The following is a 15,235-nucleotide window of genomic DNA, read 5'->3' as shown; positions in this document are numbered from 1 at the left end:
CGGAGCAGTTTACCGTGGTTCCCAGGATTTACAGCATGCATGTGCACGTGTGCTGGAAATGAGAGCAGAAGCTGAGTGGCAAAACATTTAGCTGCCTTTTAAGCTTTGACTGATCCTAGGTTGCACTATTATAATTTCCCCCTGACTGGAACCCAGAAATGGCTCTTCTCTGTGTTACGGTATTTTCAGAAAGAACACAAAGCTCTGCTGCAGGCCTTGAGTGAAAGCACCAAAATTGCAGCCATCTGTTAAGTACCGAGGAGGATTTTCAAAATAGACATAAATGGTGTCCTAATCATAGTTCAACAGACTGCCTATTTTTAAAACAGACTGCTTACTGAGCATACTTTGGGCTGTAAAGCACAAAAATAAGAACCTAGTATTACTGTCAAAAGTGCTGTCAAGGGCCAACTGCCACTGAAAATAGGTTTTATATGCATGCTTTTGCATACTTTCCTATCTAATCTCTTCATGTGTTTTTTTTCTAACTTAGCCTTTAGGATCTGTAAAGGGCTTTTTTCCTAATTTTGGTTGGTTTTTTTTTAGTGCGGGAGCTGGGTTTTCGCCTGCACCATCACCACAAAAGACATAGCTTCTTCCTGCTTGCTATTTTAGTTAAAATTAGTAGTAGCTGGAGAGTACTCCTTCTTGGTTGCGCTGGATAATGTCACAGATACTTCAGATGCCTACTATGAGCTCTTACCTATTAATTGAAGAGGTGTGCTGCGGAATCCTGCACAAAAATGCCCTTATTCTGAAACATCCACTGGTCTTCAAAACATGTTAAAACACGAAATATAAATATTCCAAGCAGCTGGGTTTATTTACCCTTCCCTCATGGTGCTACTGCATTTCAGTGCCCTGCCTTGTGATGCTGTCATTCACTAGATTTCCAGTAGAGACTTGCCTTTGCTACAGTCTCTGGGAAAAGGGTGTCAGCACCAGGCGCGGCTGATTTGGCAAAGGAAGTGACTCCACGGCCAACTTTTTGTAAAAACTCTGCCTGTTTTCCATTGAAGTCTCCCACAGTTGCTCCCATTTGTGCAAGCTGGTACAAACAATGGGACTGCTGGAAAGGACAAAGTGACTGACAACTCCTGGCACTTTAATGCCTGTTGTTAATTAAGAATAACTCTTTATTTCTTGTACACTGGTATAATCGAGGAGGACATTGCTACTAATGTTATGGCACTGCCGCTAGCTGGAGAAATGCATGTTGCCTCAGATCTGCCAAAGAAACAATCACTCTATTTCACAAAAGTGAAATCCAACTTACAACCTTTATGGCATCTCCTCATTTAGGTGCTTGATTTTACAAATCTCAATTTTTAGTTTTTTTTTTTTTTTTTGATTTGGGGTTTTTGTTTCCTTTTTGCTTTCTTTGCAACATTTTAAAACCAATAATGGAATAATTAACTGAAAACAAAATTCTATCCTATGGTATCATACTGACACCTATATAATTCTTCTGCAAGCACAGAAACTTAGCATTTCCACAGGCCCCTGCTGCTTGAGGAAATGAGCAATTATATGTACTGACAAGTACAGCCAGGTCTGAGAACCTCCAGGCTCTGGAAAGCAGTGAAGATCCTTCCCTCTTCCTCCCGCAAGCCTGATCCCCTGTGGGCTCGCTCCTGCCTGACCTACCTTCAGCCTTTCCTCCCTCCCCCTGGGCTTCTCATCCTCATCTCACCCAACCAGTCCTGGCTTCCTTCCACTCCATTGCTTGAGGAAAGGTATCTCTTATCTCCCACCATGGCACTCGCTCTCTTTCTGAAATTCGCATGTCACCTCTCCACCACCCTCTACTCAACTTTTGCCCTCGTCTCTTTGTCCACTCAGGCCACAGACTCCCGTGCCTTGTTTTTTCCTGTTCCCATCTCTCTTCCCCTCTCCCAGTCCTTGCTCCTTCTGCACCAGAACAGTTTGCCTTGGGATCCCAGCCTCCAAACCCAATGCACAGTTGCCAAACCCGTTTCAGCCCTGCGTTTCTGAGACTTACTCAGGATAGACATCGTATTTTAGCCATGCAGCCACAGCAAGGCTTCACACAAGTACTTGTGATAATAGTGATATGCAACGTCTTGTAACGTTAAGAAATGTTGCCAGCTTTCGCAAGAACACCTTCGATGTAAATCTTCCTCACAGTGCACCTCCACATACCAAATCTTTCCACTGAAATAAGACATTATTACCGAATCTTAGAGAAAAACCATTAACTTGTGGTTTTTTTAATGTCATAAAGCACATTTTCTTTAATTTCAATTCTGTAACAGCTGGTTTAGAGTAAACCTACAACAGCAAAAATTCATACTGATTCCGGTAACCAGCACAGAGAAATCCAAACCAAACATACCTGGGAAAAACAAGAATAAATGAAAATACAATCTTTTAAACCAAATCCAGGCAACAGTAGACAAAGAAGCATTAAAATCTCCATTTAGGATATCATTCTGCCGTAGAAAAAATTATAATCTGAATAGACTTTGGCAGAGACTGGAAAGGGAATGAGAGTCATTTGTTAGGCTACACAGAAGGTGACAGAGCTGAAAACACAACCTGAGACTGTAAAGTGCCGTATGTGTAAGAAATTGAAATTACCTAGCAGCAAAATGCAAGAACTTTGTTACAGCATTTTTATAACATTTGTTCATACAGGCTGTTAAGGATACCATGATGTAGTTATATTTGGACTATTGCCAAAAACCCCTGTATATTCATCCATCACTTATATTTTGACAATGGTAATATAATTGTAACAAAGAGTGATAGCAAATAACTAAAATATTACCACATTAATTACCCTACAACATACCCGGGATGCAGCATTACTGCAGCACTTTGGGGAGGTTCAGCTTCCAACTATCCTACACTCATCTTTTGGGGGACTCGCTTTCCTTATGTTGAATTATAAAAGAAAACCAGAACAGCCTGTATGGTTTACACCTTCCTGCTAATACAGTCAATATAGATATCATGCTACGTGTCTTTCCACATCACTTAGAAAATGTAACAAGCGTTGGAAAAATTTCTTAAAAGTGATATGAATCAGCACAGTGATTTCAAAGAAAAAGGTAATGAGATGTGAAGCGCAGGCAAGAAGAGCCCTACATTTCACTTCACACATTAGGTTAGGTGCGAGCAGAGCAAAATAAATTGGAAGGTGTGAATGGCCAATTAGTCACCACTGGAAAGTATTACCTGGAGCGTACAGGCACCTGCTTCAGAATCATAGAATCATGAGGCCGGAAGAGACCTCTAAGATCATCAAGTCCAACCATCAACCCAACACCACCACGCCCACTAAACCATGTCCCACAGTGCTACATCAACACCATTTTTCGAACGCCTCCAGTGATGGTGACTCCACCACTTCCCCAGGGCAGCCTGTTCCAATGTTTGACCACGATTTCAGTTAAAAGAAATTGTTCCTAACGTCCAATCTAAACATCCCTTGGCACAACTTGACACTGTTTCCTCTTGTCCTATCACTTGTTACTTGGGAGAAGAGACCGACCCCCACCTCACTACAACCTCCTTTCAGGCAGTTGTAGAGAGCGGTAAGGGCTCTCCTCAGCCTCCTTCAGACTAAACAACCCCAGTTCCCTCAGCCGCTCCTCACAAGACCTGTTCTCCAGACCCTTCACCAGCTTCATTGCCCTTCTCTGGACACGCTCCAGCACCTCAACATACAGAAATCACACTAACTGCCTGTGCCGTTTTCCCATAGCAATTACACAAAAAAAGGCGTGTTACCCTCTAAAATGGCATCCACTGTCCAAGCGGGATTTTACGGGCAGTCTGCTGCAGGGACTGGTCACACGAAATAAGATGAATTCATATCGCTCGGGGAACAACAACAACAAAAAGGCGGCTTCGGCAAGGCGCCAGCACCGACTGCGCCCTGAGAGCGGCAAAAAGGGAACTAATAACCCCACAGCGGTACCTAAACCAACCGCGAACACAACCGCAGGCGGGAGGCCGGCAGCCCAGGCCCCACCACTCCACCACCCTCCCGGGGCGCAGGCCGCGGCGCGGGCGGGCGGAGGCGCGAGGGCGGGAGCGGCAACCGCCCCGCCGGGGGAGGGTGGGGCCGGGCCGGGGGCGGGCCGGGGCTGCAGCCCCGCCCCGCCCCCGGCCCGGCCCCACCCTCCCCCGCCCCTCGCTGGCGGCGGCACGTCCGCGGAGGGGCGGTGGCGGCGGCGCAGCGCGGGAACGCCCTCGGTGGGCGCGTCCCGGTGGTGGTGCCCGGCGGCCACGTTGACAGGGCGGGAGCGGGGAGGCGCAGCGCAGCTGGGCGCTGGCGTTTGCTCGTTGCTCGGCGTCGGGGTGCAGGTGCCCAAGTGCGGTGAGCGAGGCCGCTGCCACAGTAAAAATGTCTTCGCCTCCCAAAGAGAAAGCAGAGACGCGGGCCGGACACCCTCCTGCTGGTACGGCCGCCGGTTCCCGTCTCTCCGCTCTTTCTCTTCCCGCTTCTGGGGACGGGGCGGGAGGGGGGGGGGTGTGTCGGAGCGGCCTGGGCAGCCGCGGGCCGATGCGGAGCCGAGCGCCGCAGGGAGAGCCCCGGCCGGGCGCCGGTTCCCCGCAGAGTCGCCGGCTTGTGGGTGCCGGGGTGCTGCCCGGGGCTGAGGAGGAGGGTCTCGGGCGGGTCCCGCCGCCGCTGCCGGGGGGGGTGAGCCCTGAGGAGTTTCCCCGTACTCCTCTGCTCGGCCCCCACCGCCCGAAGCAAGGCCTGATCCGGCTTTCTGGCAGCGGGAGGTGTGCGTGCCCCCTCCTGATCTCGGCCTGCTGCTCCTCTCTCCCTCAGCTTTCCCTGCCCTCCAGTGACGAGGGGAGGCACCCTGCCCCGCTTTCCCCAGAGGAGCTCCCTGCTCGCAGACGAGTCCTCACGGGGTTTGTGCTGCTTGGCATCTCCAGCTTCTGACCCAGTGGACAGATAGCCTTGTCTTCATCGGTCCTCGTCCGTGAGGGCATCCCGGCCTCGAAAGGCAGTGGAGGCCTACGAAAGCCCTGCTTGGGGCTGATGGAGGCGGGAAGGGGAAAGGAGCAGTCTCTGCCACATCACAGCCTGCGCGGGCATTGGCAGCACAGTGCGAGCTGAGTGTGAACAAACAGACTGCAAATTAATAGTACTCTGTGCACCCATTTTGCCTGTGGGTGTTATGGTGCTAGAGCGGGCTGAACGCTCCCAGCTTTAGTTCTGGAGGCTGGCAGGGTAGGAGACAAGTAAAGCTGCTTGCTGGCTGCCCAGCAAAGGAGCTCCGGCACCTTCTGCGCTCGTGGGTGGGCAGAACAGCAGGTGGTCAGGATAGGAGCTGTGGTTCACCTTTGGTGGGGTGCTGATCTGCCACCGTCCGTAGACGGTAGCTCCTCTCTGTACACAGCCAGGGTTCGGTTACTCAGAATATCCAAGTTGTCTAGTTCCTTCACATCCTGTTAGTTCTTCTTTATTACAGTTTTCTTAAAAAAAAAAAAAAAAGGGAACTTTGGTCCCTGCATCTGCAACTTTTCCTGTGCCGGTTTGTTGTTTCCTGGTGGAGTTGGGGTTTTTCTTGTGTCTCAGTCAAAAAATGCTGAAATTCTTAATTCACAGGGTGGTTACTTTTATATTCAAATCAATTGGTGAGATTTAAAACTAAATTTGAAACCAGTTTTTTAACCCTGATTGAATTCCACTCTTCTTGTAATGAGAACCTGAAATTCCTTTAAATAGATACTTGAAGTGAGAAATAGTGGCTTTGCTTTGCATGGCCAATACAGCAATATAGTTAAGCTGATCTTTTGGCTGAGCAGAGTTGTCCCAGATCTGCAGCCTCCCTTGTCATGGCATTAGCTCCTACTTGACCTCCTGGTGAGCTGGTTCAGGGAACCAAACCACAGCACCTTTTCCGGGTGTCAACAGCTTTTGCTGCTATAGCTCCTTGAGCTGGCTCACCTTGAGGTCAGGTAAAGCTTTGGTGTGAAGGGACCGTTAAGACCTTAGGTTGGTTTAGCTGTGTCTTCCTGCTGCACCATCGATGGAAAGGGGACAGAAGATAAATGACAGATAGTTTCATTCAGGTGCTTTGTAACTGTATTTTCTGATGTTGTCGCATGTTTGAGAGTTTTGCTTCAAAGCCTGTTGTTTGGAATGGGTGGCATTTTTTTCAACGACCTGAAGTGAGGCTCTGCAGGCCACTGGGGAAACTAGTGATGCACAGCGCAAAAGCACAACTAGAGTACAGTAGAGATTTCCCTTGCTGTCAGAGTATTTCAATGTTGTTATTTTATTTTATTTGTAAAACATCCATCCACATACAAAACTGAAGAACTTTTTCAGCTATGTGCCTTTTAAGATCATTACCGTTCCTGAGGGGGTTTTTTCTGAGCATGCACCAATTCAGCTTTGGAAGGAAGGGGATCACCAAGTCTGTCTTTGAGGCCAGAAAAAAACCCTAATGCTTTACAGTTTTTTCAGGTCATTTCTGGAAGAAGATGGTTCTCAGCTGGTCAGCAAAGGAAAGTGGTCCTGTGGTCTTTTAACACTTGGAAAATCCACAATAGATGTGCTGACTAGCGACAGTTTGTATTTACTCTAGGGGCCGAAGTTAGGTTTTAATCCCCTATCTCAAGCCAGTTTAAATCCTTGAATAACAATGTAATGCAATAGGTCAGTTTGCAAGCAAGTTTTAATAAAGCGAATGTCAAAAATTCTAAAAAAAAAAAAATAAAAGGTGACTACAAAAATAGAGGTGGAATTGTGTTCATAAGTAACAAGGCAAGTTCCTAACAAGGCAAAGATGTGAATAGGGGATCTTTTTTAACTAATGGCTTAAAAGCTCTGGTTTTGCTGCATACGATTGTATAAAGAGCCCTACCTGTAATTTTGGATGTGTCTTACCCCATGTAAAAGTTAGGAAGGATTTGGATCCTCAAATTAAAGCAAAATTGACAAATCCATTGTTTTTCATATGCACTGTTAGCCCTTGCTTACTGACTGCTTGCAGTCTGTTAGCTTCCTCTTTGCATTGATTTTTCACATGGGGAAAAAAAAAAAACAAACAAGAAAAGCACTTGAAAAGACAAAGGATAGTGAAATGGGAAGAGACCTCAAGACTCAGGCTGGTAACGGAGTGCACGAAGCAACTTTGAACTCCTTTCTGAAACTTAAGAAGGTCCCAGCTTAAGCTTTATTAAATATCTGTCTGTGAGTGAGATCAATGCATCTATAATACATTGCTGAGTAGATTTGTACAGCTTGCAGCCCCTCTGAAGAGGTCTGTATAATTATGCTTTTAGTTCCTCATTTCTTCTAGTAGATACTGTGGAAGCATAAAGCAAGGTGATTCTGTTAATAGTTTATTTATGAAGCTTTACAATGGGTTTGTGAAAATACTTATGTGCTTTTTCCTACATTTAAAAAAAATACAGCTCTGTGTCAGGATTTCTGTGAAATGAAGGTACATAATAACTTTTACTTCCATTCTTGTTTTGTCAGTCACTAATGTATACTCCCTTAAGCTTGCAGAACAGCGTATTTGACATTTCCCTTGGTCCTGGCTTTTCATACATCTTACTGATGTAATGGAATCTGTTATTATACGGTACATAAGAAATAAATTCTGTGTTAATATTTAATACTGTACTCAAGGAAAATGAGAAGCTGCTGAAGCTCTTGGTTATAGTGTGGATTTCGAAAAGTTCCTGGATGGTTGCTGTGACAGCAGGCAATTTGGGTTGAGCTGGAAGGTTTTGCCAGGAAGGACTGTCTGCAACCTGAGCGAGCTGGGGCTGGAGCTGTCACTGAGCTGCGGTGCTTCCCTAGGTGCTTGGTGCTTGCGATGACTCGGTGGGGTATATCTCAGAATTCAGCCTCAGAAGCTGCAAGCAGTCTGAAAGAAGCATGACAGTGGGGGGAAAAATAAAAAATGGTAAATAGACTATTTCCTGACTCCAGATTGTCTTGAGTGGTAATTCATTAACACAGTTGTTTTTCCAAAAGGAGTGGTCATGCTGCTCCTAAGAGGAGTAGCAGGCTGGCATTCATAGGACAAACCAGACAGTCCCTTCTGCCTTTCAGGGGGAAAACATGACAGATAGTAATTAAAATCCAAAACTCGGCTCTTATCCAGCAGCAGGGCAGACAGACTTGTGCTGTTGCTCTTCTTGGAGCATCCTGGCAGATGATCCCCTCCTTATTTCACCCTTTAGAGGCTGGTGGCTTCTTGGTCATTGCCACCACAGGGAGCCGTCCTGGTCCCCTCCTGCCCTAGCACAGGTCCCACCTGACCTCTCCTGAACAACTGCAGCCCGAGCTCCCTCTTCAGCACAGGAACCACTTTCTTCCTAATCCCAACAGTGTCGTTGACACCATCCTCCTCTGGGCACTGATTTCTGGCAGCATCCTGGGGGGTGGTTTGTCAGTTATTTAAATCCTCTCTCTGCTCTGTGCACGATTTACTGTAAGAAAATCTGAGCTCTTACTCTTTTAAGAATGAGTTTTAAGTGACACAATCACCATGGTAAGCATCTGTCAAATTATGTAGTAAATGCTAGGCAAGTAAGAAACAGATGAATCCTTGTGAGTCCAAAGAAAATCTCGCAAATGGAGTGGGTTTTTCTTTAGCTTGACAGATGTAATCGTTGTTTCTTCTTTCTGTCTAACCTTGAGGTAGTGTAGCTTGGTTGAAACCTTTGAAAAGGAAGTTGAATTGTGTTGCAAGGGTATTTATCTTTTTAAGCTAAATCACTTTAAACTAGATTGGGTATAAGCATTTTGTGTCCAGAGTGGCAGAGATGTACATCAGCTGTGTGTACAGGGTGCCAATCTAATTATTTCACTTTCAGTGTCAGAAATACACGTTATTACTGCAGTTGTTTGCTGGATTCTTCTTTTGGTTTCCCAGATCTGCACAGTAGCCCTGGATTACTAAAGGTTATTCAGTTATACACCAATGTACTTTTTTTAGCTGTCTATACTATGCCCGTTGATATTAGTGCAAAAAATCAGACTACTAAATTACTGCATTGGTCAGTCACTATTATGCCTTTTAATTGTTTGGTTATTTGCTTGTGAATCCCTGTTAATTCTGTATACAGACAAACCGGAATGTGTTGTCTGTTTGTGTTTGCCAGTGACAGATAAAGAGAAAACAAGTGGCTGGTGGCCTGATCATATGCACTATGAGAGGAAATTTTAAACCACATAAATTAGCACTAAATCTTTGAGTATTGTTTTCTTTAGTTTTCTGTTAGAGGATGAAGAACTTGGAAGCGTGCCTGTATTGTCCAGAAGTGCTGTTTGTAACCTGGCAGATGTTGCTGTGGAGACAGCATCTTCCACAAAAAGTAATGTGAAAGGGAGCTAATAAGAACTGATTGTGCAACAATGTTAAATTTATAAATTAATGTAAATAAAACATACCAGTCACTTTGATTAACTGAGCTGTTAGAAGGTGACAGCGCTTGACAGAACTCGAAGTGTTTGCTTTTGCAAGCAAACTTAAATTTCTAAGGAGTTCGCATCAAGAAAAATTAATAGGAATGTTAATTTTTGTTTCCTTTTTATGTGAAACGTTTCTCAGCAATTTAAGTATTGTCAGTTTTATGCTGGAGAGAGACCATGAAATGGTTAGTGTTTTGGGCTGGTTTTGGTTTTTGTTTTTGAATGCATGATAAGGGGATACAGTTTTGATAGATTTAAAAAGTATTTATTGGTTTTGTCTGTTGATCGCCTCTCTTCAGTTAATGTGCTTTATTGAATCAGAAGTTTATCTTTCAAATATCGCACAAAGCTTAAAATCTATTTTAAAAAAATCCCAGGGCCAAAGAGCTGTCACTTTCTCCTAGGGCAGGTCACTTTCTCTTGACTGCTTGCCTTTACCCAGGCTCTGAAATGTACTCACAGGAGTGTCCTTTCCCTTGCTGTCCTGGTTTAGAATTGAGAACTAAACCAGTTTCTAGGTTTTGGGGATTAGCACTGAACTGCTGTGAGGTGCCTTAATCCCTCTGTGGCTGGGCACAGGAGGGCTGTCAGAAGCACGGCCTCCCCTAGCCACACTGGCAAGCCGCTTTGGCTCCTTCCGAGTGCGGCGCTGGCATCCTGCTTGCCCTGACTGTGACACCTCTGCCGGGGCTGTGCGCAGACTTACCGTGTCATGGCAATGTGAAACACAAACCAACACAACTGTAGGTGGTTTTATTAACTCCTGACCGCTGTAGGGGTTTTCTGATGTGGTTGCTGATGGCAATGTAACCCATCCAAGTAGCTAATAAGATGCGTTGTCTTAGTCTGCACTGTCCTGTAAGCGTGTATAGCAGTGGTTGAAGGAAGAAAAAAAAAAAAAAAGTACAACATTAAAACAGAAAGCAGATTGAGAGCAGTCTTGCTGTTGCTCTGCTTAGTAGCTGCGGTGTTAGGCCTGGCTTGGTTCCTACTTTTATATTTCACTTTGGAGAGGATAGATGATGAACATAAGTGGATTCACTTTCACTTTGTGTTTTGTGTTTCAAAGTGATGCTTTCACGTTCGCATCGTTTCTAAAACTGAATCACAACAAGGATTTGAAATTTGGTAAATGCTTATGTTTTGCAAAACAAAAAGCTCTGTTCTAAGTGGAAGCTGACTGTCCTCTTAAACTTTGCTTTTTATTATACTATTAGTGAAGTACTTCTTTGTATAAATACTATTATTATAGCTGTAGTTTTTAACTTGAAACGACAAGTAAGGTTCTTCGGCCCTTCTTGTTTTATGAGAGGATTTAACATTCATGTTTGTGGCCTTTTGCATTGTGTTATGCAAGCCTTTGCCTCCTTTTCTTCTTCTGAGTGCTGCAAGTTAGTGTGTGTGGGGGGGAGTTAAAGCAGCGAGTTTTCTAAAATGATGTTGGAAGCAGGTGGTAAAATGAGCTGCAGTTTCTCAGGATGAGCAAAGATGGCATGATGTGAAAGAGAATGGCAGATGCGGTCCTGAAGTAGCTGTTCCTTAGGCTTACCACTTTTAAACACTTTGGACCCCTTTTCCAAACTGTGATTGCTATTAAACTTACTCTGCAAAGGGTCATCCTTAAAACTTTCTTCACTTTTGCTGATTTGACTGAGGTTTGTTGTGTCTCTCTAATTTTCATTCCAGTGAAAGCTGGTGGGATGCGGATTGTGCAGAAACACCCACACAATTCTGATGCCAAAGAAGAAAAAGATAAGGATGACCAAGACTGGGAAACCAGCAGGTGAGCACTTCGATTTGATGCACGTGCTACAGCGAATTTCCATGACCTTGAACCTTATCACCGGTTTGTTTTCCTTGCAGATAGCAAACCAACCATACAGTTGTTTTTGTATTATAAAAGTGATTTAAAGTGGTAGCAAGTTACGTGCTCCTTCAAGACAATTGGGGAATTTGGGAATTTTTACCTTTCTGAGCCTCCTTTAAGTGATCCTGCCAGGTAAGAGAAGGTTAGAGAAAAAAGTACAGTTAAAATAAAACATCAGCTTTCCTAAAACCTCTAAACATTATTTCAGACTGTGCAGAAACATAGAGGCTAGGCACGTTTGGACACAAGCATTAGGCTGTCAATCTGTGTATGAGGTCTTGCTGTGTGCTGGGTGATTCCTTCTACCTTTTGGCCCGTGCTTCTTTCTCTGTGAGGTATTTGACAATATGATGCTTTGTAAAAGACCAGTAAAAATAAATGCTATGAATATTATCTGCTTTTATTTTAAGTGGGAATCTAGTAGTTTTAGTGGTGGAGGATACCAAGGCAGACAGCAGTTACTTAACAGCTTTAACTAGATTTATTAGGTGACTGCTGTGGAGAAATGAAAGCAGGGAGGTTCAATGGACTGTTGCTGTATTTCTGTTCATAGAAAAGCCACTTGGTTTTGTGCTGCTTTCCTTGGCTAGCTGTTCTGCTTTTTAGCCAAGATTATATTTACATGAAATCTTTATGTGCTAGCTTATTGCATGGGTTTGTCCATGCTGTTTGCTCAAGGCAAAAAAACCCCAGCGCGCCATTGTTGTGCTTTGGAAACTAGACTGACTTATGATGTTTATTTTACATGAAAAACAGTGGTAATAAATAAGCATTGTGAAAATGTCTGTATAAATAAGAACAAATGTGTTTATTTACTAAATCACAACTTGAATAGGAAACACGTTTATGAGAAGAGGAATGTAATTTTAATTAATATATTCAAATGAAAGGAGGAAAACAAAACTTTATGCCATTTCTTCATTAACCAAGCTGATCTTGTATTTCTGTTAGTGGCATGTGAGTTGGAACAAGGGTATGTACTGCAGTCAAGTTTTGTCCAAAGGAAGGAATCGTATCTCATGGTTAATTTAAACTTCGTATGGGGATGCATCCTTTTATTTAAGGTGTGCTTGTGGTGTGTTGACCTTGGCTGGATGCCAGGGCCCCACCAAGCTGCTCTGTCGCTCCCCTCAGCAGGACAGGGGTGGGGTGGGGGAAAGTAAGATGGAAAAAACTCAGGAGTCAAGATAAAGGCAGTTTAATAAAGCAAAGGCTGTGCATGGAAGCAAAGGAAAACAAAAAATTTATTCTCTGCTTTCCATCAGCAGGCAATGTCCAGCCACTTCCCAGGAAGCAGGGCCTCAGTACGTGGAGTGGTTGCACTGGAAGACAAATGTCATAATAACGAAAGCTGCCGCTCCCCCCCCCCCCCCATTTCTCTTCGCTTTTATTGCTGAGCAGACGTCATGTGGTATGGAATATCCCTTTGGTCGGTTTGGGTCAGCTATCCTGGCTGTGTCCCCTCCCAACCTCTTGCCCACCCCCAGACTACTGGTGAGGGGCCAATGTTGGAGAGACAGCCTTGATGCTGTGCGAGCACTGCTCCGCAGTAGCCAGAACACTGGTGTATTATCAGCACCTTTCCAGCTACCAGCACACAGCGCAGTGCTATGACGGCTGCTGTGGCAAAAATTAACTCCATCTCAGCCAGACCCGGTACAGTGTTATATATGTTCTTATTCTTACATTTCCTTGGCATGTCAACCTCATGGTGAGGGAATCTCATTTGGATCCTAATGAGAAGACTTCTTATGCCTGTTCACAGATCTAAACCTCTGTTACAATACAGTGATCTGCTTTATTCCTTTCTTCAAACAAGACTATAGTTTTCCCCTCTCGCTCAACTAGTGTAGGGAAGAGTTAATATTTAACCGTGGTGCTTGTGGCTGTGTCTGCTTTAGCAGGTGCTGTGGCACAATAGAAGCAGATCTGTTGGGGGAAGCAGTCAGTGCTGAGGGCATCATGCTCACACTGTCTGTGTTTTAGAGATTACTTGGTCTGATCTTCTGGAGTGAGGACCAACCCTGGCTGGCATGTGTTAGGTGTCTCTTTGGACTGCGTGTTCCAGTTTAGCATCATCTGCAGGGAGTTCAGACCAGATGCCCTGAGACCAGTCCACAGCACAGAACAAAGCCTGGCCAACAGAACTATTGGGTGGGGGAGTGCACTCCTGATCTTAAGATGTTAACAAATACGCACTGTATATTGATATTGTAAAGCAGGTCCATGAGCAATTTTTATGCTTTAAAGGCAAAGGAGAAAGTTTAATGACCTCTAGAGCTACCTTACTATCTAGGGAATAGTTAGCTGTTGCACCTCATGAAATCCCCTCCCTCAGCCACCTAATCAGTTTATTGTCAAAGTACGCACTTAGAGTGTGCTCTTCACTTTGATTTATTTTGCAGAGGATATGTTATCAGTCTGTATTAGGCACTTGTGTATACAGTTATTCTCAAGCCTGTATATTAATTAAAAAGCATTGGTCTGAACTTTTTATTTCTTTGATTTGATCCTCTTGAGAAAGAAGCTGGCAGGAGGGACAGAAGGAGCAAAGTTAGATGGGAACCATCTAGAATTATAAGACAAAATTGTAGGTTGATTTACAAGTCATAGAAGTAGTTTTCCTGGTAGAACTAGGAAACCTTTGTGTCTGTGAGGGAAAGGGTTTAATGTGGCTGTTGTAGGCTCCTGTGGGAATACTTCTACAGCTCTGGTGGCTATAGATGCTATAGATGTGAGCAAGAAGTTATTTACCCATAGACAGAATAAGCAAACTCCACAGGCCATAGTACATAAGGTTGTTGTTTGTCAAAATTAAATTACATTTGCAGCGTGTCAGCTGCTGTCATGCTGGAAGGCACAGTCCCCTGGAGTTTCTGTGTCTGCTCCTGGTGATTCACAGTGCCCTTCTAAAATGCTCGGATGTCTGATGTCTGTGGAGGGAGGTTTATCGGGAGGTGGGGACGGGTTTATCAGGAGGAGGAGGAGAAGCCACTAGCATTCTGTTCTGCTTTCTGTGACAGCAATATACATGTACTTTTTGGTCTTTGCTAGTGGTATTTTATGTCCTTTTCCTAAGCAGATGCAGAGACATCTGTGTTTTTAGCTTTATACTCATGTTTTAATCTTTGCCATTTTAAGGTAGTATCACTGATATGATGCAATCTTTACTCCCTGTTGCATTCAAAGTCAAAAGAAGCAAACAGCTCTTCAGGCAATTTGTATCAGGTGATGCGGGCAGCTGACTGATATGAGAGAAAATAATGAAATGGAGAAGAGTAATTTGTGTGTGAAGAGGGAGGCTAGGATGATTGAGTGATTATTTTAATCTCATTGCCGGCTTAGTTGAGAACAGATTAGTGGAATTGGCAGTAAATCGAGGCAGAAGATTTCAAGCTCCCAGGGTTCCCTGGGAGCTCTGAGAGCACATGTCTTCCCCATGATGGCACAAATCTGAGCAGCTCCTCAGCAAGAAAGCTTTTAGCTAGAGTTCTTAGAAGTATTCGTGGCTTCGGAGACAGCTGGCATTGTTCTTGCAGCGTGCTTTCAGAAAAAGACATTGGGTCAGTGGTTCTGGTCTTAATGTAAACAAAGCTGTTACAGGTAAACACCCCTGAAGTAGTGAATTGTGCTGTGATAAAGGTGACTTTAACAGTCACCAGGTATATCTTCTTGGACATTTCTTTTTCTCAGTTGTTTAGCTACTTGCAATCCAGTTACTGTAATTTACTCTGCAAAGTATTTTGTTTGGTTCTGTTTCTTAAAATAATTTTATTATGACAACTTACCATTTCATGAAATGGTAGGCTGACTCGTCATAATGGTGATTTGTTCCCCCTTGAAACAGTGTGTGGTAAGATAGAATCATGGACTGGCTTGGGTTGGAAGGGACCGTTAAAGGCCATCTAGTTCAACCCCCCTGCAGTGAGCACGGACATCTTTAG

At 44.3% G+C, this 15,235-nt stretch overlaps 1 protein-coding gene across 1 annotated transcript in view; it reads left to right on the top strand.

Annotated features, from left to right (window-relative positions):
• The first annotated feature begins 4,375 nt into the window (after nucleotides 1-4,375).
• Nucleotides 4,376-15,235, top strand: part of DAP (death associated protein) — a 55,271-nt gene continuing 44,411 nt past the window's right edge. The window contains exons 1-2 of the mRNA XM_086469475.1: nucleotides 4,376-4,430; nucleotides 11,111-11,207. Coding sequence (XP_086325601.1) covers nucleotides 4,376-4,430; nucleotides 11,111-11,207 — 152 coding nt within the window. The remainder of the gene's footprint in view (nucleotides 4,431-11,110; nucleotides 11,208-15,235) is intronic.

Source organism: Leptosomus discolor, chromosome 8, assembly GCF_034619465.1.
Source record: "Leptosomus discolor isolate bLepDis1 chromosome 8, bLepDis1.hap2, whole genome shotgun sequence".
NCBI classification, from domain to species: domain Eukaryota; kingdom Metazoa; phylum Chordata; class Aves; order Leptosomiformes; family Leptosomidae; genus Leptosomus; species Leptosomus discolor.
The sequence above is the reverse complement of the archived record's forward strand: the minus strand, read 5'-3'. Positions and strand labels throughout refer to the sequence as shown.